General features: G+C 45.3%; 1 protein-coding gene and 1 long non-coding RNA gene across 3 annotated transcripts in view; one reads left to right on the top strand and one right to left on the bottom strand.

The window, feature by feature from the left end:
• Positions 1-3,434: 3,434 nt before the first annotated feature.
• Positions 3,435-16,132, top strand: LOC308465181. Its single transcript, XR_013980325.1, has 3 exons — positions 3,435-3,850; positions 5,269-5,355; positions 14,675-16,132. It is a non-coding gene; the product is annotated as an uncharacterized lncRNA (long non-coding RNA).
• A 129-nt stretch (positions 16,133-16,261) lies between these two features.
• TARS2 (threonyl-tRNA synthetase 2, mitochondrial) overlaps positions 16,262-21,818 on the bottom strand; it is a 29,086-nt gene continuing 23,529 nt past the window's right edge. Inside the window, exons 15-19 of one of the 2 annotated variants that reach the window (XM_080984611.1) lie at positions 21,712-21,816; positions 20,344-20,416; positions 19,112-19,226; positions 17,544-17,699; positions 16,262-16,820 (exon numbers count right to left, since the gene is read on the bottom strand). In XM_080984611.1, coding sequence (XP_080840737.1) covers positions 17,551-17,699; positions 19,112-19,226; positions 20,344-20,416; positions 21,712-21,816 — 442 coding nt within the window. In that variant the 3' untranslated portion in view covers positions 16,262-16,820; positions 17,544-17,550. Of the gene's footprint in view, positions 16,821-17,050; positions 17,700-19,111; positions 19,227-20,343; positions 20,417-21,711; positions 21,817-21,818 lie in introns of those variants that run through there. The other variant, XM_080984610.1, reaches the window with a different exon arrangement.

A 21,818-nucleotide genomic window follows, 5' to 3' on the forward strand; every position in this document is an offset into this window, starting at 1 on the left:
AGCACCTGCTAAAACTGCTTATTTGTGTGGGGGAAGGAGTGGGGGGAGGAAGATTGTATTAAATGTGTGTTTTCTCACCCTCCCCATCTTCATGGCGTACGTGGTTAAAGTTGCAAGGCTAGGCCTTGCATTGTGGGACAGCAGCAATGAGGCAATAAGCTTGCTTTTTTAGAAGAAGGGAGATTAAAACTGACACTTTCAGGGGATTAATTGTTCAGGTTGGAGGCTTTGAGTGCCGGGTGGAGAAAGGTGGAGGGGATGCCCGGTTTTTGTAACCTACACTGTTAGCAGAGTTCCCAAAAGCACACACTATGAAAGCAAGCTGCCTGGAAATTACAACCTTTTAAAAACTTTTCTCGTGTGGGGAATTGCCCATGGTTACTCCATGCTGAGGACAATGCACTCCACACATGCCCAGAGGCACAAACCTTTAGGGAATCATTTCTTTACACGGGTTTTCACACTCTTTCCATTCACAAAATGCCGCCTCAGATGTGGCGGGGGTCACAATTTTGCCAGACTTAACACTTGAAGGCTCTTCCACACACACCCTCACTGTTAAAGTTTCCTGGATAATTTTGGGGCCAGTCTGAACTGCTTCGCAGGGTTATTAGGAGGAGAAAATGTCTTAAAAGGCTGTCAAAATCACTACTAAGGAAACAGACGAGTCTGAGGAAATACTCTCTCCCACTGTGGTTAGAAACCTTCATGAAGGGCAAAAGTATTAAAGATTATTTTGTAAGGTTATGCTTTTTGAATCCGCTGCCTGATCTTGTAAGATCAGAGAGAGATAAATTAAAATTACCACATGTGGCTATTTGGTGCCGGCCTGAAACAATTTGTCACCTGAGGCACAAAACCCAAATAGAAAAATCCCTGCCTTGAACAGGCAATAAAATATAACTCAAATATAAATGGCCCAACGTTTCATTGGACTTTCATTATGCTATCTGAGGCAGCCATCTTAAACTTTACCTCATGGCAAGCAATGCCCCTTTCACCTTTTCAACGCTCATTGGTTTTCTGAATCAGATTACCGTATTTTTCGCTCTATAACACGCAGATTTTTTCTCCTGAAAAGGAAGGGGAAATGTCTGTGCGTGTTATGGAGCGAATGTGTGGTCCCTGGAGCCGAAAAATCAGACAAAAATCAAATCGGGCTTCACGATTGCTGAAACGGAACAAAGAGCAGGGAAAGCCCCTCCCCCCTCCAGGCAAGCAGAGGGGAAAGCAGAGTGTCTGCTTTCCTCTCTGTGCTTCGGAGGGAACAATGTTTGTGAAGGGAAGAGAGATTACAGGTTCAGCTTAAAATTCTGATTTGACTTCCTGCTTTTTGTTTTTGGGGACACACAGCATTCAAATATGCTTTCTTCAATTTAAAAGGATGAAATCCTTAAACAGTGTTTTGCCTGTAAATTCATGCGATCTGGAAGATTACAGTGTCTGTACCTCTTAAGGGATGGCAAAGCTTAGGTTTCGCTGCTAAATAGTTCTTAATGCAGTTAAAATGCTTTCTTCTGTCAAGGCAATTAAAAAAAATAAATATCAGGCAGCCGGAAAACATGCAGATGGGAGAGAGAGAGAGAGAGCGAGAGAGAGCGCGCCGGCTGGCTTGTGTGGGTGGGGGGGGGGGGGGACTTTTGCCTTCCTTTCCTCACGTTATAGCCCTCTCCTGCATTCTTAGCCTTCTGTGTTTTTCCTTCCCTCCCCACTTAAAATGTGGTTACAAAGCATGGATCCACATGGATCCTCAGGATCTTTGCATTGGGTCACCCCAAATTCACCATCAGAGCACACAGCATGTCCATGGCTACAGCCTGCCCCCCAAAAATCACGCACCCACTGTTGCCTGGGGCTGCAATGGTGCAAAAACGTGGTTACAAAGCATGGATCCACATGGATCCTCAGGATCTTTGCATTGGGTCAGCCAAAATTCACCATCAGAGCACATAGCATGTCCATGGCTACAGCCTGCCCCCCCCAAAATCACGCACCCACTGTTGCCTGGGGCTGCAATGGTGCAAAAACGTGGTTACAAAGCATGGATCCACATGGATCCTCAGGATCTTTGCATTGGGTCAGCCAAAATTCACCATCAGAGCACATAGCATGTCCATGGCTACAGCCTGCCCCCCCAAAATCACGCACCCACTGTTGCCTGGGGCTGCAATGGTGCAAAAACGTGGTTACAAAGCATGGATCCACAGGGATTCTCAGGATTTTTGCATTGGGTCACCCCAAATTCACCATCAGATCACATGTCTGTGGCCACAGCATGAAGCACAAAAATGATACGTCCACTGTTTCATTCAGAATATTTTTTCCCTTGTTTTCCTCCTCTAAAAACGATGTGCGTGTTATGGTCAGGTGCGTGTTATAGAGCGAAAAATACGGTACCTCCTCTGTGTATGTTGCCCTTTTGAAATAAACAAAAAAATCACTTCAGATTTGGGTTGGGGTTTTGGGAACAAGTTTTATGAAATAAAAAAACACCAAATAGCCACACACACAAAAATTAGTGAGGTGTTCTTTACACCTGTCCCTGTACACCCAACCAAAAGAAATTTTGGTTTTAGCTTCTGCCCAGTTTTCTGTCTGAAAAAGACTGAAATCTAATAGACTTTTCCAGTCTGAGGGAAGACATGCTGAGAAGTCACACACTGGTTGTGTGAGAGAAAATGAGCTCTCTGATTGTTGTGACAGGAGAATAACTTTCCCCTCAGAACAAAACGGTTGTCGCCAAAATACCTGATAACTTTTTGAATTCACTGATGTAAGAGGGAGCCAAGAGAGGGCTAATCTTGATATTTCTGACTCAAAACATCAGTCCCACTGGTTTCCCTTTTAGATTACACAGATAATCCAGTTAAAGATTTCCCCCTTTTCTTCTCTTTTTTGCTTTTTATTACGGCCTTTATCTTCATCTTCCCTTTCCTCTCTTCATTTGTCATCAATGTCGTTTTCCTTTAACACAGGTCAGCCGCCAAGCACTTATCAGTTACATTTGTTTGATGTTTCTACAGCTTTACAAATGATAAAACGCCTAGGGTTTTTTTAAAAAAAAATGTCAGCGGTGCAAGCATGGCTCTTTTGAAGCTGGCAAAACTAATTTGCTACCTGTATGCAGTTTCCTCAGGAAAAAATATATACCTGTTTTATTTTTATTTTATATTATTTTATTTATTTACAACATATACACAGGAAAACCTAGCTATTACCTAGCTGGAATATTTGATTAAAACAAAAATAAATCCAATAAGATACCGTATTTTTCGCTCTATAACACGCACCCGACCATAACACGCACGTAGTTTTTAGAGGAGGAAAATCCGTAGGCATGCCACCCGTAGGCATTCCCTCCATAACACGCACAGACATTTCCCCTTACTTTTTAGGAGGAAAAAAGTGAGTGTTATGGTGCAAAAAATATGGTAAGTTAATATATCCCTTCCAGCAAAACCGAGCTGAGGAACTAGTTGTCTCATGAATAAATGACAACTACAACTGTTTTGTTGTAACGGCAGGTAGCAAATAGTGGAAATTGTTCTTTGAGGAGTAGAAGCACAGAATTTAAATTGAGGAAAGGGTGGCGGGGATATAACTGCCATTACAACTTCTTTGCAGCAAATGCAAGCCCTGCCCCTTCCCGGTTTTTGTGACAGTTGCAGCTGGGATGCCATGCACCGCAGCAACAAAAACAGACTGATTATGAGACATTTTCCTGGATTACATGAAGTGCCAGTGAGAGAGAAAAATTCCAGAGAACTCTTTCATTACGTGCCTCAGTTTCCCCACCCACGCTCTTTTTAAAGACATTAGGACACTGGCCACTTCCTCACCAAAGGATGAGGTAACGAAGAAACAAAGTGGCTTTGGGTGTTGTGTTTGAGGGGGATAGTTTGGTTTAGTTTGGATTTTATTACAGATTTGCACTTCCTGGAGCAATACGTCAACCCCAATACCCACATCTACGCTGCAAGATTTGCACTTATACAAATTTTGTGCTGCAGTTCTGCAATGGGTTAAAAAATGTGAATATCAGGGGGCATTCATTAAAATTGCAGACTAAAAGGCATTAGGTTAGGGAAATGTGCTTGCAAAAGTGTCTATATTAGGCAAAAGCTATTTTTTTTAAAAAAATGTATATTATGAGAAATACACACTAAATATTGACAATTTTTTGTGATTACCTTTTTAAAAAATGGTAAACTGATGTGGAAATGTTGCAAACTGAATTTACGACTGAATAAGAAACTGACAAGATTTATCCATCCCTTTATGTGGGAAAGAGGTGGTATACAGTATATCCTTGGTGAATCTGTTGCATCCAACTTTTTACTCAATAGTGGTAGATTCATCAAAGTTAATGGCCTACTCTGAGAATGACTTAAGGTTGGACACAGCCCCATTTATTCAGTATCAATGCGTGTAAGAAGATTCCCAAAGGCTTCCAGGTCTTTGCAAAAAGTTGGCCCAGACTGGCAGAGTCAGCAAATTTCTCATCCAGGGCTCATTTCCAGCCAAGAAAAGCCGTTGCTGGATGAGAAGTTAAGCAACTCAGCCACACCCAAAGCCAGAGTGACAAAACGGTTTGGGGATTGGCGTCATTTCCCACCTCAATTTTCATTATTTTATTTTTAAAGGTGCATGGTCTGATCTGGGTTTGCAGAAAGGCCTAGCTAAGAACAGGCATCATTTTCAAGTTGGCAATGTGTGTGTGTGTGTGTGTGGGTATGTAAGTGCCATAAAGGCTGCAAGTTGGTTGTGTTGTGTGGAGGCTTGTTTGGTTAGATTCCATCTCGTATCTAGGAAGGAAGAAAACTGTTTTGAAATTGCTGTAAAAGCCAATGGCAGGGAAAGAAAAATTGAGCAATGATTCAGCAAAGAAACAAATTTAGAGTGCAGGAAGGTTGATTAACCAAACAGCATATTTATCTCTTCTGAACACAAGTGAACATTTGCAATTAAGAATAAAGTCTACAGATATTCCAGAATTGCTCTGAGAATGTTATTCACTGAGAGATGTGAATACTCTAAAAATCTAACTTCTGAGGTACTATTCAAAATATATACAGTACCTCTCATCTCTGGATCTGAAGATGTAGACTGTGAAGAATCTGAGGAACACGAAAATGTCAGTTAGTGATTTTTCAGTCAGCACTCCTGAGCCTTTAATAGTTGCACAACAGGCAGAAATTAAAGAGGGAACGTTTCTCCAGAATTCAAAGTGAAAGTCATACAAGATTGTTTCCATTTGTTCCCTTTCAGGAACCCGGGATGACTACAAATCTCTCCAGGGCACTCCCAAAAGCTTTGGGTCGATGCCTGGAAGGGACATCAGTCTCACATTACAAGGTAGAAGATGGCTTTTCCATGTAGCTGTTTATCAATATAGCACCTTTTTGCCACCTAAAGGGACCCTTTCCTGCTTCTAAATCTTTCCTCTGATCTCCACAACTGTGGTCTCTCTTCTTAGCTTTCCTGGCTCTTTCTCCTCAACAAGCCTTTTCTCTTTAAAAGCTACTGGCATGAAACATTTGCTCCAAGATGCAGGGAAACTCTTGCATTAGCTTCTGCTGCAACAGCCTAAAACTTCTCTGGTTCCTTCCCTCTCACATTTCACGTCTACATTTCAAGATTCTAGTCCTCACTGTGCAAACATCTCTCTCTCACTCTTCTCCCCACTTATGTTACTTTCTTTGTTCCTCACAATATCACTGGTGCTATGGGCACTGGACAGAGGCTTGAGGGTATTGTGCCAAGGGATGTAATCTCACTGGGGTACTCTGGAGAAGGGTCATGCCATTGGTACCAAAAATTGGGCAACACAGGGGTGTGGAACCTCTGGCCTGAAAGACAAACACAAGCACCCAAGGTTCTCTATTTGGCACTTGGGCTCTCTCCAAGCCACACCCTTCACTGGTCTTCACTGGTGTCTCAAGGTGGGGAGTGAGCGTGTGTACTTAAAAATGGAAAGCGTAATGCTGGTGGTCAACAAAAGAGGTTTAAAGACTATCTCAAGGCAAATCTAAAAAAATGTAGTACTGTATAAACACTGACAACTGGGAAACACCAGTTGGAGAACAGCCTTTACCAAAGGTGTCATGGGTTTTGAAAACACTCGAACTCAGGACGCAAGGGAGAAATGTCCTAAGAGGAAGGCACGCTTGGCAAATCCACACCGTGATCAACTCCCGCCCAGAAACCAATGTGCCCTCCACAGTCCCTTACGGACTCATTGTTAAAACCATGTTTATGGAAGACAATCTTACTTGGCTATGAGTGATCGCCAAAGAAGATAAAGAACATTTGCATTCATTGCTCCACACAGTATTGTTTCTGGCCCTGCCCACCAATGGAAAGTTGCCCGGAAGGAAATGTGGTCCTTAATCTGAAAAAAAAGGGTCTGCACCTCCATTTTAGCACTGCTGTTTATGCATTTGTCTGACAGTCCAGCTCTGAGTGCAGATTCTGGAAAATGAGAAACTGCAGCTTGGCTGTCTAATAAGAATGGGCTGGCCCTGTCATGGCTGCTTAAGCGTTTTTGTGGCTTTAAACAGAAAATCCACAACAATGTCCTCTTTGCCTCCTGCCAATTAACATGGGCCACAATCCAGCGGCATCTGGGTTTGGGTGTTTATTGGTTTTTGCACAGTGCTGAAATAAGCAGTTGCTCTGTTTAGTGAATGTGGAATTCCTCAGAACCCGGTGCTTCCCACTAATTTTAATTGGCAATAAAACTAAGCCAAACTTGCAAAGCCTGGATAAAAATCTTTCGAACTTCTCCCGTACTGCTCAGCCGAGGAGGAGTTTGGAATTTTTGAAAGCCTCGATGATACCAGATGCATATTGCATTTCTGTTCCATCACCAGCCCTTTTGGCAAGTAGAGAAGTGGGAATTGTTTAAAGGGCATTATGAATGTAGGAAGCTGTCTTAAGCCCAGTCAGACCACTGGTCCATCTTGCTCCATACTGTCTACACTAACTGGCAGTGATTCTCCAGGGTTTCAGACATGCAATTAATCCCAGCCCTACTCGAAGATGCTCAGGGCAGGGATGTGACTTTGTTCATTGTATCTCTCAATACCAGAGAATTTAAGGGGTGGGAAAAGACTGCATGGAGGGGACTTCAAGACCCAATTGTGGGCTTCCTGCTGGGATGGATCCAAGAAGGCAAATTCTTGTGTGGCAATGTACCAGCTTGTGTATCTGAAAAAGGAGTGTGTCCCCAGGACAACCTCAGAGCCAGGTGTGGGATAACCTTAACACACCAGGTGTGCGAAAGTACATTGCAAGGAATGTTCTTGAGGTGTGCTCCTCTCGGTTCAGCTTTCAGGAACCAGTTTGGTTAAGGTAATTGAGCAGAGAAAAAGGGCTCGCTGCACCCATCTCTCCCCAGAACCCCCCTTGTGAGCATTAGTCAGGGGAATTTTATCTGATCTCCCCAATTCGAAAACAAAGGGGCAGCTTGATCTCCCCGGAAGGTATAGGAATGTTTACAGGAAGATGCAGAATACAGGAGGCTGGTAACTAGGGGAACCTCTCGTCTTTTGAAAGAACCGTCTCATTCTTCTCTAAGAAAATGTGTCATAATGTTTATGAAGAGTTCTCTGAAAACATGTATGTGGCAATGAATAATGGAAGGGGAACAAAAGCGTCCACTGTCCCTCATGTTTTAAAATATTTTTTTTAACACCCAGAGACGGCGCGCATGCCATTGAATGAATGAGACATGCATTACACACATGCATCCAAAGCAAGTAACTGTGGCATCATTTGTTTTGGGTATAAGGAAGGAAGCAACTTGTGCTTCACATCTCCTCTGAAAGGACAGCCTCTCATCTCCCAGCGAAATAGGACCTCAAGTGCCAACCAATTGAGCAAGTCATGCGGAAAAGGACAGTTAAGCTAGAACGTCACAGACGCCCAGACCTGTCCCAAAACACAGGTGCACACAACGCCCCAGTCTAGCCCAGCCTGTGGTGAAGTCTTACGTTTGTGCGAAGGGGTTTGTGCTTGTTCAACCTGTTTCCTCTCTACTCTGCTCTACTCTACTCTACTCGAAGCTGGAGTTTGTAAGCTTCTTGGGGAAAGGGCCTTTGGATTGCCCACCCATTTTTGCTTCGACACAAGGCGATAATACTGTGTAAATAGTAAGCACCAGGGTGTCAGGGAACTGACATCGGAGCCAGAGGCGGAGGCTAGGCTCTCAAGCGATGCTGGAGAAGGGCCCAGCAGGGGGAGAGGCGGCTCACCAGCTGGGGAAAGAAATCAGCGTAACACCAGGGATAAAGGGGGGCAGATGGGGGAATCGGCGAGGGGGCTCCAGGACTCCTCGCCAGAGATCTGCGAGGAGAGCACGGGTCCTCCGCTACCCACGCCCTCCCTGCGCAGAAGGCTTCCGCACAGGGAGAGTAGGAGGAGACTTGGAGTCAAACAACTTTTATGCTGGAAAAGGTTTAAGAAACGCCCACTGACGGATTCTGCTAGCGACTGAACAGCCACGAAGTGCAGGGCTGTCCAGACAGAAAAGGTTTAACAAGGCAACCTAGCCAGGAGTGGCACCAACTTGCGCACGAGCAACCCCTACATTTATTACACAGGGGTTAGGGGAGTTATAATCCAACAACAAATGGAGGGCACCATACAGTGGTACTTCAGGTTAGACGCTTCAGGTTACAGACTCCGCTAACCCAGGAATAGTACCTCAAGTTAAGAACTTTGCTTCAGGATGAGAACAGAAATCGCACAGCGGCGGCGCGGCGGCGGCGGCCCCATTAGCTAAAGTGGTACCTCAGGTTAAGAAGAGTTTCAGGTTAAGAACGGACCTCCAGAACAAATTAAGTTCTTAACCCAAGGTACCACTGTACTAGGGAGATTCGCCAAGCCCGCTCTTTCCTGTTTTTCCATTTCCTGTCTTCTGGAATTCTTTTTATAAATGGTTTGTTTTGCTTTTCCCAGCATCGTGTTTTGAACTCATGGTTGCTCTCTTACTGTAACTCCCTTGGGGCTGGAAATTGCCTTCTCGTGCTTTACATAGTGCCATCTACAGAAATAGCTCTATAATTTAAATAGCTCCTCGACACATCACGCATCTAGTCAAGCACAATAAATTAAACTAATTTACATGATTAAAGTGTCCAAGGGATGATCATCAGTTGATGTTGTTTATCCCTCTGTCTTATGAATACGGTAGCATATTATCTCCTTCTATATTTGACCAATATGTTGTTACTTCAGCAGTTAAGCCGTTATAGTTGTTGGGTTTTGGGGGCGTGGAGCGTGTGCAAGTGTGTGTTCCAGAGTTTTATTTGTTTATTGGTGCTTCTGTTTGGAAAACTGCATTCAACAGTTTTTGATACTTATATATATATATTGAACCTTAAGAGTAAACATTTACAATAAATCACATGAAGCTGAACATAAGGAGGATTCGGGACAGACAAAAGACGGTATATCTTTATGCAGTGCATAAACTATGGAATTTATTTTCATAGGAGGCAGTGACGACCACCAAGTACCCCATAATGCCTATATTCTGCAGCCACAACTGGAGGCAGCCATGCTTGATGCAGTAGAGAGAAAGAAAAAAGCTAACACTATTCTAGGCTGCATACAGAAATAGTGTCCAGACCAAAGGAAGTAATAGTACCACTATATTCTGCCATTCATTCTGCCACACTATATTCTGCCATTCATTCATCCATTCTGAAGGAAATCAGCCCTGAGTGCTCACTGGAAGGACAGATCCTGAAGCTGAGGCTCCAATACTTTGGCCACCTCATGAGAAGAGAAGACTCCCTGGAAAAAAACATGATGTTGGGAAAGATGGAGGGCACAAGGAGAAGGGGACAACAGAGGACGAGATGGTGGGACAGTGTTCTTGAAGCTACCAGCATGAGTTTGACCAAACTGCGGGAGGCAGTGGAAGACAGAAGTGCCTGGAGTGCTCAGGTCCAGGGGGTCACGAAGAGTCGGACACGGCTAAACAACAATATTCTGCCTTGGTCAGTTCTGGGCGCCACAATTTAAGAAGAATGTTGGAACATGTGCAGAGGAGGGCTACCAAGATTATTAAGAGTCTGGAAATCAAGCCTTATGAGGAACGGTTGAAGGAGCTGGATATGTTTAGCCTGGAAAAGAGGGGACTGAAAGGAGATATGAGAGCCATCTTCAAATATCTGAAAGGCTGTCACATGGAAGAAGGAACAAGCTTGTTTTCTCCTGCTCTGGAGGGTAGGACACAGACCAATGGCTTCAAGTTGCAAGAAAGGAAATTTAGACTAAACATCAGAAAGAACTTTCTGGCAGCAAGAGCTGTTAGATAGTGGAACGGGCTCCTTTGGAAGGTCATGGGCTCTCCTTCCTTGGAGGTTTTTAAGCAGAGGTTCGATGGCCATCTGTCATGGATGCTTTAAGTTGAGATTCTTACATTGCAAGGAGTTGGAATAAATGACCCTGGAAGGTCCCTTCCAACTCTATCATTCTGAATACAGTTGCTATTGCACTTGGGTCCTGCTTGCAGGCTTCACACTGGGGCATCTGGTTGACTACTGTGAGACCAGGATTCTGAAAGGGAAGGGCCACTGGTCTGATCCTGCTACAGGGCTCTCCTGATGCAATTCTTTTACAGGTTTGCGAAAATTCAGCTTTTCATGAGGCAGTACTCCCTGCACCCTGAAGCAGAAACCCAGCCCCACAGAGCATTCACAGTCCTGCTTATGGATCTCTGGGAGTTTTTTTTTACCTGAAAACGAGAGGGTGGGGAGGAGGAAGTTGCAAGAGTTGCTAGAGGCTCCATTGCACAAGGGAAGCCTACACCACAATGAGCCCTGCTGCCGCCACTCCTGCCAAAGAAAAGCAAAATTGCATCAGGGGCTCGAAAGTCATCCTTTACTCACATGAGGATTCCGGCTCCTTGGAAAAGGGGGAGGGAGCAGGCATTGCGAAAGAGGGGCCGTTTTGTTGTCTTGGGCAACCGGAGGCCGTTTAAGAAAATAAAATAGATGAATGAAGAAGAAGAAGGAGAGGAGGAGTTTGGATTTGATATCTCGCTTTATCACTACCCGAAGGAGTCTCAAAGCGGCTAACATTCTCCTTTCCCTTCCTCCCCCACAACAAACACTCTGTGAGGTGAGTGGGGCTGAGAGACTCCAAAGAAGTGTGACTAGCCCAAGGTCTAGCTGCATGTGGAAGAGCGGGGACGCGAACTCGGTTCACCAGATTACGAGTCCACCGCTCTTAACCACTACACCACACTGGTGAAGCTGTACCCACTTTCCAAGATTGCTCCCACAATCCACGGGCTGGCTCCATGGCCTTGTTTCTGAAGAACAAGATCTCAAGGCAAGAGCTGGGATGCATCAAGAAGGAAAAGCACTTGTGTCTGTGGAAAGCGTAACTTGTAAAGAACCACCCCATAGCCACGTAGGAGGTTGCCTTATACAGTGGTACCTCAGGGTACAAACACCTCAGGTTACAAACACTTCGGGATACAGACTCTGCTAATCTGGAAGTAGTGCCACGGGTTAAGAACTTTGCCCCAGGATGAGAATAGAAATTGCGGCGGCAGCAGGAGTCCCCATTAACGAAAGTGGTACCTCAGGTTAAGTTTCAGGTTAAGAACGGACCTCCAGAACGAATTAAGCTCGTAACTAGATGTACCACTGTACCCAGACAGAGCATTCGTGTTTGTAGCTCAATATCATCTGCACGATATCAGCAGCAGCTCTCCAGGGTTTGAGGCAAGGATTCTATCCTAGGCCCTACCCTGCAGGTTTGATTTATTTCATTTCATTCAACTGAATCTCAAAGTGGCGTACAAACAATCAATAACAATGACCTAATAGAACATCGCAAATACAGTGGTACCTCAGGTTACATACGCTTCAGGTTACAGATTCCGCTAACCCAGAAATAGTGCTTCAGGTTAAGAACTTTGCATCAGGATGAGAACAGAAATTGTGCTCCAGTGGCGCGGCGGCAGCAGGAGGCCCCATTAGCTAAAGTGGTGCTTCAGGTTAAGAACAGTTTCAGGTTAAGAACGGACCTCTGGAACAAATTAAGTACTTAACCCAAGGTACCACTGTACATACAAAATAATTAACAAATTATAAATAAAGCAATCCATAAAACACTATTAGCAAAATAGCAACTTAAAAAAAAAATAAGCTAAGCACTGCTAAGTTCATACACATTCTCCACACCCCCATGACTCGCAATCCTTCTCTCTATTCAGTTCACTAAAATACAGTAGTACCTCTGGTTGCGAATGGGATCCGTTCTGGAGCCCCGTTCGCAACCTGAGCAGAATGCAACCCATGTCTGCGCATGTGTGGGTCGCAATTCGCCGTTTCTGTGCACGCGCGTGATGTCATTTTGAGCGTCTGCGCATGTGTGAGTGGCAAATCCAGAAGTAACCCTTTCCGGTACTTCCGGGTCGCCGCAGGACGCAACCTGAAAAGATTTAACCCAAAGCGTCTTTAACCCGAGGTATGACTGTACTTGTATGGAAGACACAAGATCCGCACACTAGGGAAGAATGGCAGATGAAGTTGACGGACTACATGGAACTGGCGGAAATGACTGGCAGAATTCGAGACCAGGGAGAAGAGTTGGTGGAAGAAGATTGGAAAAAATTTAAAGTATATTTACAAAAATATAGTAAAATTAATGAATGTTAGACGGATGTTGGAATGAAGTTACATGGTTTTAGCAGAAATGTTATTAAGAACTAAGTAAAAATGGGTTGTTAATGGGTTAAAGGGTAAAATTTAAGGTCAGATCGGGTTAAGGTAATTTATAGAACAAAAATTGAGAAAGATGGAAAGGATTTGTTGAAACAGCTAAATTGAATTAGAATACAAAAAAGGGAGGTGTGAGGAGGTTGATGAAACAAGTAAATGAAAGATAAGGATATGGAAATACTGGATGTGTTTTTTAAATGTTTTTGTTTTTAAATGTTTTTGTTTTTGTTTCCCCTCATTGTTGTGCTGTATTGTTTCTTATTTTTTTGTCTTTTTTTGTTTTTTGATGTATTGTATTGTAACTTTTTAATTTCTCTTTTTTTCTTTTTTTCCTCTAATTGTTAAATTTTTAATAAATATCTTTTTAAAAAAAATATGACTGTACTTGTAATGTCTGTTGTTAAGCCAGCTCAGCCAGATGTTGCGCGAGATGCTGGGCACTGAACCAGGTGTTTTCTGTGCGCAGAACAGGGGCTCTACTACGAAGCCACAGCCCTTCCTCTACTGGCAACTGACACCAGCAGGTTAAAATCAAGCTGGCCTTGAACTCTTGTCTGCTTCTGAAAGTAGAAAAGGGACCCGCTTCAAGGCATGCACAGACGACGGCAATGCTAGGCGACTAGTTGGTCGGGGTCTGAAGGCTGGATTCCTCAGAAAGCTTGTCGCTCACTAGGAGAGTGAAAAACAACAAGAAACCATCCCCTCTGTATTGTGAGCCCAACTCTGTGGAACTCCCTCCCACTAGAAGTCAGGCAGATGGTGACTCAGTCATGCAGGATATTTTCCATAGAGTTGGAAGGGACCCTGAGGGTCATCTAGTCCAACCCCCTGCAATGCTGGAATCTCAGCTGAAGTATCCATGACTGATGGCCATCCAACCTCCAAGTAAGGAGAGCTCACAACCGCCTAAGGGAGACTATTTCACTGCTGAACAGCTCTTACTGCCAGCAAGTTCTTCCTTCTGTTTAGTCGGAATCTCCTTTCTTGTAACCTGAAGCCACTGGTTCAGATCCTACCCTCCGGAGCAGGAGAAAACAAGCCGGCTCCCTGTTCCATGTGACAGCCCTTGAGATACTTGAAGATGGCTCTCATATCTCCTCTCAGTCTCCTCTTTTCCAGGCTAAACATACCCAGCTACCTCAAACGTTCCTCATAAGGCTTGGTTTCCAGACTTTTGATCATCTTGGTTGCCATCCTCTGCACAAGTTCCAGGTTGTCAATATCCTTCTTAACTTGCGGTGCCCAGAATTGGGCACAGTATTCCAGGTGTGGTCTGAGCAAGGCAGAATAGAGTGGTACTATTACTTTCCTTGATTTGGACACTAGACTTCTGTTGATGCAGCTTAGAATAGCGTTCGCTTTTTTTGCTGCTGCTGCATCACACTGCTGACTCATGTTCAGCTTGTGGTCTATTATGACCCCTAAATCCTTTTCACATGTACTGCTAGTAAGCCAGGTGTCCCCCATCTTATATTTGTGCATCTGGTTCTTCCTGCCTAAGTGCAGAACCTTACATTTGTCCCTATTGAAATTCATTTTGTTACGTTTTGGCCCAGGTTCTCAAATCTCTTAAGGTCATTTTGAATCCCAATCCTGTTTTCTGTGGCATTAGTTATCCTTCCCAGTTTGGTGTCGTCTGCAAATCTGATGAGCACCCCCCCAGTTCCTGCATCTGTTTATAAATCTATTGAACAACAACAGGCCCCAGAAAGAACACTGTGGCACTCCACTTGCCACTTTCCCCCCAGGGTGCTGAGGAACCATTAGTAAGAATTCTTTGGTTTCCGTCAGTCAACCAGCTACAAATCCAAATTTTGACCAATTAAATGTGCCTATTTCACAGTCAAGGAACACTGAGGTGGAAACATGAAGTGCTTAAGGGCAAGGAAAGATGTGTAAATATATCGTTTATTTTTATTTACATGCAGTTTCACGGAACGAGTTGTTGTTCCAGTGGAGAGTACCAAATAGGAAACACCAAGACTGAGAGAGAACATTGCCACTGAGCAAGCAATGCTAAGCGTAAGTACACTACAATACTATGATCCTATGATGGCTGTGTTTTTGTGCAGTTGTGTGAAAGCCGAGTTACTGCAGCAAGGGGAACAATCTACCAGTCCCCTGGGGTAAAGCAAAAACAGCATATGTACTTCTGCGTTTGAACAGAGAGCATAACACTTATTACTCAGTCCACACTCACCTTTCCCCAAGTTCCCAACTCCCTGCAAGCTAGAAAGTAAGTTAGTTAAAGATCAGAGGGTAGTAGGTGCCAGTCATCTAAAAGCCCCCAGGTCTTTCTCTCTCTCTCTATGAAGAGCTGAATGCCAGGTTATGTTTGCAACAGTGTTGGTGGTTGCCTTGAATTTTTGATGGATGCCAATTACAGATTTAAAAGCACTTAGTCACCCATGCGCAGGTGATAAATCCTTTCAAACAGGTTTTTCCAACCTACAGCGGAAAACCTCCTATTCCTGCTGGGTTCAGGCCATCAGCATCCCTTTCCCCGCTTTTTAACAAGCCAAACAACGCCACCAAAGAAAATATTGAAGAGTCACTGAAGCCCAGTAAAAACTGACTCCTGGCCTGACTCTTTATGATACCCCCCCAATATCCGGCTTGCTATCAGAAGGTCACGTTTCTGTCCTACCAAAAGGAAAAAGGGGGTGCAGAGCCGTGCAAAAGCCAACAACGCAGGTTGATCTAGAACACCTGAACACAATGATTTACTCAACTGTGAGTCAAGGGTTCTCTGTCCATGTTCAGGGACACCCTGTCATAGCTTCGTTTTTGTTCCGGAGCTCAACTGTGGCATTAAGGACATGCCTTTTCTTTTCCTTCAAGCGGATGAAAGCCAAACTGAGTCAGAGTTGGGTGGCGACCCACGTCACCTGTTGCCCCAACTTCAAGTATTCTTGAACCAGAAAAGAATCCTGCTCCTTCCTCTCTCCCCCTTGCCCCCTCCCCCTCCACCAAGTGTTTCGTAAGTGTGTTACGTAAGAAGAGGAGCCCGGCTGAATCAGATGCCGAGTGACCATCTAAAGTTTAATCTAGAGGCCGAAGTGGTGCCCTAACAGGAAACTTGACCGGAAGGACACCTTCTCCCCTCCCGTTTTCAGCAGCTGACGTTCAAGGGATATTTCCCCCCTAGCATTTTAGCAATCAATCAATCAATCAATCAATCAATCAATCAATTAATATCAAGGCAGACTGCCTCTGAGCATGGGAGGTTCAATTTTAAGCCACCACCATGGTTAAAAGGTCTTTGATAGAGCTCTCCTCTGTGAATTGGTTCCATCTTTCCGCCCTTGACAGTCACCTGAGCTTTAAAAGACAAGAGCTGCAAGACAGAACCTATCATTAGGCAAAGTGAATTATCATTATTATTAGCGTTCCACAGATAGACAGACAGACAGACCAGGGCAGTTCAATTTTTCATGCCAAGTGGGCTGCAAGAGAACTTCCAACACAGGACCTGTGGGCCACACACTGAAGTAAATTTCCATATCGTAAATAAAAAGTGTTCACAATATATTTTATATTATTTAATGTACACAATTTATATATTTAATTAAATATTTATAATTATATACACAATAGGCTTAACTATTAAAGAAATTTTATACACCAACAGATGCATGCGCTTTCATTAACAATGCATGACACACACAAAATTTAATTTTTAAAGGCTTTAAGGTGTTCTTTCCTGAATGTTGCTGAGGGCTGCCAAAAAAAGCCTCATGGGCTGCACCACCCTGATATACCAAAATGCTAAAACCACTTAAATACTAAAAGTAACTAAAACAACTTAAAAAGCACTTAACGTAAGTACCTAAACAGACCCCGATGGACCTGCTACCGGGATGTTACGCAGGCCGGCCCTGAGTAACTATTTCCATGCATCAACTCCCATAACCATTAAAGTGACCTATTTGATCTGATAAAGGATATTAGGGGCAGGGGGCAAGGTAGAATTTATGAGCCGAGCTGCTGTTGACTCAGTCCTGTGAAGAGGTGTGTGTGCGCGTCTCTCTTCCCTTCCCACCTGTGGGTCCTCTGCAGCTTTCCGGGAACGAGCTGCGACAAAGATGAATCACTTGAGCAATGTGCACACACACCTGCCGTTAAATGCCCCCCCCCCACTCTAGGCACCAGTTTCAGTGGGATCCCTTGTCAACAAGACACACCTTACGCATCCTTAGAAAAGAACAACTTGGCCTGACCCCGACCTCGACCCGCCAAGGCCCCTGGGGCTAATGCAGTAGTTCGCAGCGAAGCCAACCAATCAATGAGACCGCCAGCCAAGCTGCAATTTCTCAAGAAAAGGTATTTTAATTACGGGCCTCCGCAGGGGATGCGGTGACCATGAAAGACAGGCTGGCCAGCGCGAAGGAGAGAAACTTGGCATCCCTCCAAGAATGCGTTTCCACAAACAGCTTTTCTGAGAAAGAGGGTTCTGCTCTCCTGCGGCCTGGTTGTTGTACATGCTGCTCTGCCAGTCAACCAAGAAAAATTGCAAGATTTTGAGGGATGTTCGAAGAAGGCAGCAGGGAGGCTTTGATGTACGGCCTGGGCTGGTTCAGCTCTAGCAAACAAGGATTCCTTGCTTGATAAGATGACCTGTCTCCAAACTGTGGGGGCATCAATGCAACTTGGTAAAGACAAGGATCTTGAAATGTATCGTGACCTTGAGGTGCCCCAAAAGCATGACACTTGTGAAATGATTCACACACACACAGCTTTTGCTGTTGTTTCTGTTACTTGTGGATGTCCTGGCAAGTTGATGATGGGGGGTCTCACCTCTCCTTTAGAAAAGATCTTCAGCATTTCTGACACGAGCTTCCCGGAGCTCGTGGAGCCTGCGCAGCACCTCGTGCGAATCCCGCTCGCCATATTGGTGGTTGTTGCGGCTACGGACGTTGACTGTGCGGTTGGACTTCTCCTTCCGGCCGACCACTAGAAGCAAGAACATAAGATTAAGGGGAGGCTGCTGGGTCAGGCCAATGGCCCATCAAGGTCCAGGGTCCTGTTCTCACAGTGGCCAAATGCCCCGAAGAACCCAGTAATCTCGATAGTCTGCCTCTGAACCTGGAGGCTCCATAAGGACATCAGAAGAGCCTGCTGTATTGGACCAAAGGGGCCCACTCAGTCCAGCATCCTGTTCTCATAGGCCACCCTGTTGCTTGTGGTAAACCCGCAAACAGGACCCAAGCTCAAGATTAACAATCCCCTGCCTTGTGTTTTCCAGCAACTGGTATTCAGAAGCATTGCTGCGTCCAGCTGTGGAGGTACAACACAGCCTCTCCATCATGGCTAGTAGCTCCATGAATTTGTCTAATCCTACTCTGAAGCCATCCAGGTTGGTGGCCATCATTACCTCCTGGGGGAGGGAGTTCAATAATAATAATAATTATTATATATATATATATATATATATATATATATATATATATAATTTATACCCTGCCCAACTGGCTGGGTTTCCCCAGCCACTCTGGGCGGCTTCCAACAAAGATTAAAAATACATTAAAATGTCACACATTAAAAGCTTCCCTGAACAGGGCTGCCTTCAGATGTCTTCTAAATGTCAGGTAGTTGTTTATTTCTTTGACATCTTACAGGAGGGTGTTCCACAGGGCGGGTGCCGCCACTGAGAAGGCCCTCTGCCTGGTTCCCTGTAGCTTTGCTTCTCACAATGAGGGAACTGCCAGAAGGCCCTCAGTGCTGGACCTCAGCGTCCGGGCTGAATGATGGGCATGGAGACGCTCCTTCAGGTATACTGGACCGAGGCCGTTTAGTTTACCGTAACTACACACTGCATGAAGAAGCACTTTCATTCTAAGCAGTAGTAGAGAAGAAACAGGAAGAGACATGGAGATTTGGAGGAGACCACTTGGCTACATGGATTGCAAGCTTTCAGGGGACATAAAACAAACTCCCCATTGTTTTTAAAAATTGCCCCTACACTTGCAAGCATGTAGCCCAAAGCATAACAACTCGAAACTTGATTCTGAGCGCTCTCCAGAGACTTCGCTTATTCTTCACCCTTTTGGATGCTGCAGCTGTACAAGAAGTTCGGATCATGCATATAGCCCAAACTTTTAATCAACCTAAGACAGCTGGGGGGGGGGATGATCCAACTTGGTATAATGTAGCTTCCTACGATGGGGAAGGGCTGTAGCTCAGGGGCAGAGCAGAAGATCCCAGGCTTATTCGCCGGCACCTCCATCTACGGCTGGGGAAAGACTCCCCCCTGCCAGAAACAACAGAGAGCCAGTCAGTGTAGACAATGCTGAAGCTAGATGAACCAATTTGGTCTGACAGTTAAGGCACGCTATTCCCACTTGCTTTCAGAGATGCCAGCTCACCAAACTGGAAGTTGTACTGGGCCAGCTGGGCTTTTCGGATCTTGCGGTTGAGGGTCAAGCTTTGGTCGGCATTGATGTCTGCCATGAATCCTGCCTGGTGGAAGAGCTGGTGGACCTGAAACACAAGGGGGAGAGTGCGTGAGAGAAGTGTCAAATAGTTAACCCAGCTGCAGTCTGCTTGGAAGGAGGCAGTGGGAGAAGAGGAGGTACCGTATTCTTCCATGTATAACACGGCCCCATGTATAAGATGACCCCTATTTTTTGGGAACGCAGCAAAAAATTTGGAGTGGGGATTGCCCAAAGTTGTTGAGCTTTTTTGGGGGGAGGTTACCACTGCCAATTGCTCTACAGCTTACAAATCGCACGCATCACCGCGGCCACCAATCGTCTGCACGCTCACCTGCCCACTTGATGCAACCACAGCCAATTGTACGCATGCCTCGCCGCTGGCGTAAATCACATGCCCAATTGCTGCAGCCGCAGCCAATCATCAGCGGACCTTGCCTTGCCACAGCAACCAATCACACGCCCAATCGGCGCTGCCCGCTGCTGCCACCAATCACCTGGACCCCCTCTGCTATCCGTGTATATGACGACCTACAATTTTTGCCTAGTATAAGGAAAAATTACCATCTTATACACAGGAAAATACTGTATTTGCAGTCCCCTCTCTATTCCGAGCAGGTGATGCCTCATAGGCAGCTACTCTGCCCATTCCTCACTTCCTTACTGGTAATCACACACCCCAGTTCTATCCCTCCAAGGCAGCTACACTTTATAAAAATATATATTTGTGTACACTAAACATTCTGTGGCAAAGCAATTCTGGGCCTTTCCATCTGCATGCCTTAACCCCTTTCACTGCATGAAACTTATTAATAGTATTTAACATTTGGCTAGGGGACATGGGGCGGCAGGGAGTGATTAAAAGGAGGTCAAATAATTAAATAGAAGTCCTGCCCACGATAGATGGGGGGGGGCGCTTTCTTGACCTCCTCTACAGCTTTTTCCACATTTCAGTAGAAGCTGCTACGGCACACTTTTCACACCATGAGGACTAGAGTATTTATTTTTTTTAATGCACTGAAATGTTAATGCACTGAAATTCCTAGAAAGCTGAATTGTGCACCTAATACTTCTCCCCTTCACTGTTTCCTTACATGATTTCACAGAGTATAATGCTTTGTGTATAATGAACAGGCAGATCCATGCTAGTTCTTCTTGTCTCTCACCTCGCAGGCATAGTCCTCCACGTCTGGGCCAACAGGGATCACCATAATTTGGAACGGGGACAGCCAGAAGGGCCTGCAATGAGAGCAGAAGGCACAACACCCTCAAGTCAGCCTAATTCTTCCTTCCCCTCCTGCAGCTACCACTTCCTGGGTGATCTATTGATTTATTAACTTTTATGGCTGACACTCAGCAGCTTTTGCAGCTTCACAAAAACCCACGGTTCTGATTCCTTGACTGCTTTTGCCCCAGCATTGCAGCATTTTCTGTTCACAATAAACCTTGGAGAGCGTATATAGCTGGCTCCACAGGGACAATGCCAGCTTAACACTTAAAAGTTGGACATTTCGATTGTTGGTTTTTCTTTGACAGGTAAAAACACAGCAGCAGGGAGTGATCCGGCCTATTTATAAGAACGTAAGAACTGGGACACGGGTGGCGCTAGGGACGCGGGTGGCGCTGTGGGTTAAACCACTGAGCCTAGGACTTGCTGATCAGAAGGTCGGCGGTTTGAATCCCCACGACGGGGTGAGCTCCCGTTGTTCGGTCCTTGCTCCTGCCAACCCAGCAGTTTGAAAGCACGTCAAAGTGCAATTAGATAAATAGGTACCACTCCGGCGGGAAGGTAAATGGCGTTTCCATGTGCTGCTCTGGTTCACCAGAAGCGGCTTAGTCATGCTGGCCACATGACCCGGAAGCTGTACGCCGGCTCCATCGGCCAATAAAGCGAGATGAGCGCCGCAACCCCAGAGTCGGGCACGACTGGACCTAATGATCAGGGGTCCCTTTACCTTTACCTTTAAGAACTGGAAGGATCAGGCCAATGGCCCACCTAGACCAGCATCCCGTTCTTCAAGTAGCCAACCAGATGCCCTAACAGGAAGCCTGCAAGCAAGATTTCAGCCAAGGGCACACCCCCCTCCTAAGGTTTCCAGTTTTCAAAATTATTACTGACTCCATCTATGAAGACACCACATAGCCATCAGGGCTGGAAGCCATCGATAGCCCTCTTGCCTCCGTGAATTTGTCTACTTCTCTTCTAAAGCCATCTAGGTTGGTGTCCTGCAGGAAGGAGTTCCATAGTTTAATTATGTGGTACAGTAAGAAGGACTTTCTTTTGTGTCCTGAATTGTCCAGCTTCATTGCATGTCCACAGCTTCTAGCGTTACGTGAGAGGGAGATAAAACTTTTCCCTATCCAGTTTCCCCATGTCATGCATCCTTTTACGAACTTCATCTATATGAATTTGAACAAGAGGAAACGTTTTCAAACAATGGCAGCCTGCACTTGCAATCGCTTTCACCACCTCATCCTGCAACATGGCGAGACCCAGCAAGGAAGATCGGTGGCACAGCCCCCCGGTCACTCACCACTTCCCGCCGTAGTTCTCCGCCAGGACAGCCAACATCCTCTCGACAGAGCCAAGGACTGCTCGGTGGATCATCACTGGTCTCTCCTCCAAACCACTGTCTTTGCT

The sequence above is a fragment of the Podarcis pityusensis genome (genome assembly GCF_964106645.2).
Source record: "Podarcis pityusensis genome assembly, chromosome: 16".
Taxonomy (NCBI): domain Eukaryota; kingdom Metazoa; phylum Chordata; class Lepidosauria; order Squamata; family Lacertidae; genus Podarcis; species Podarcis pityusensis.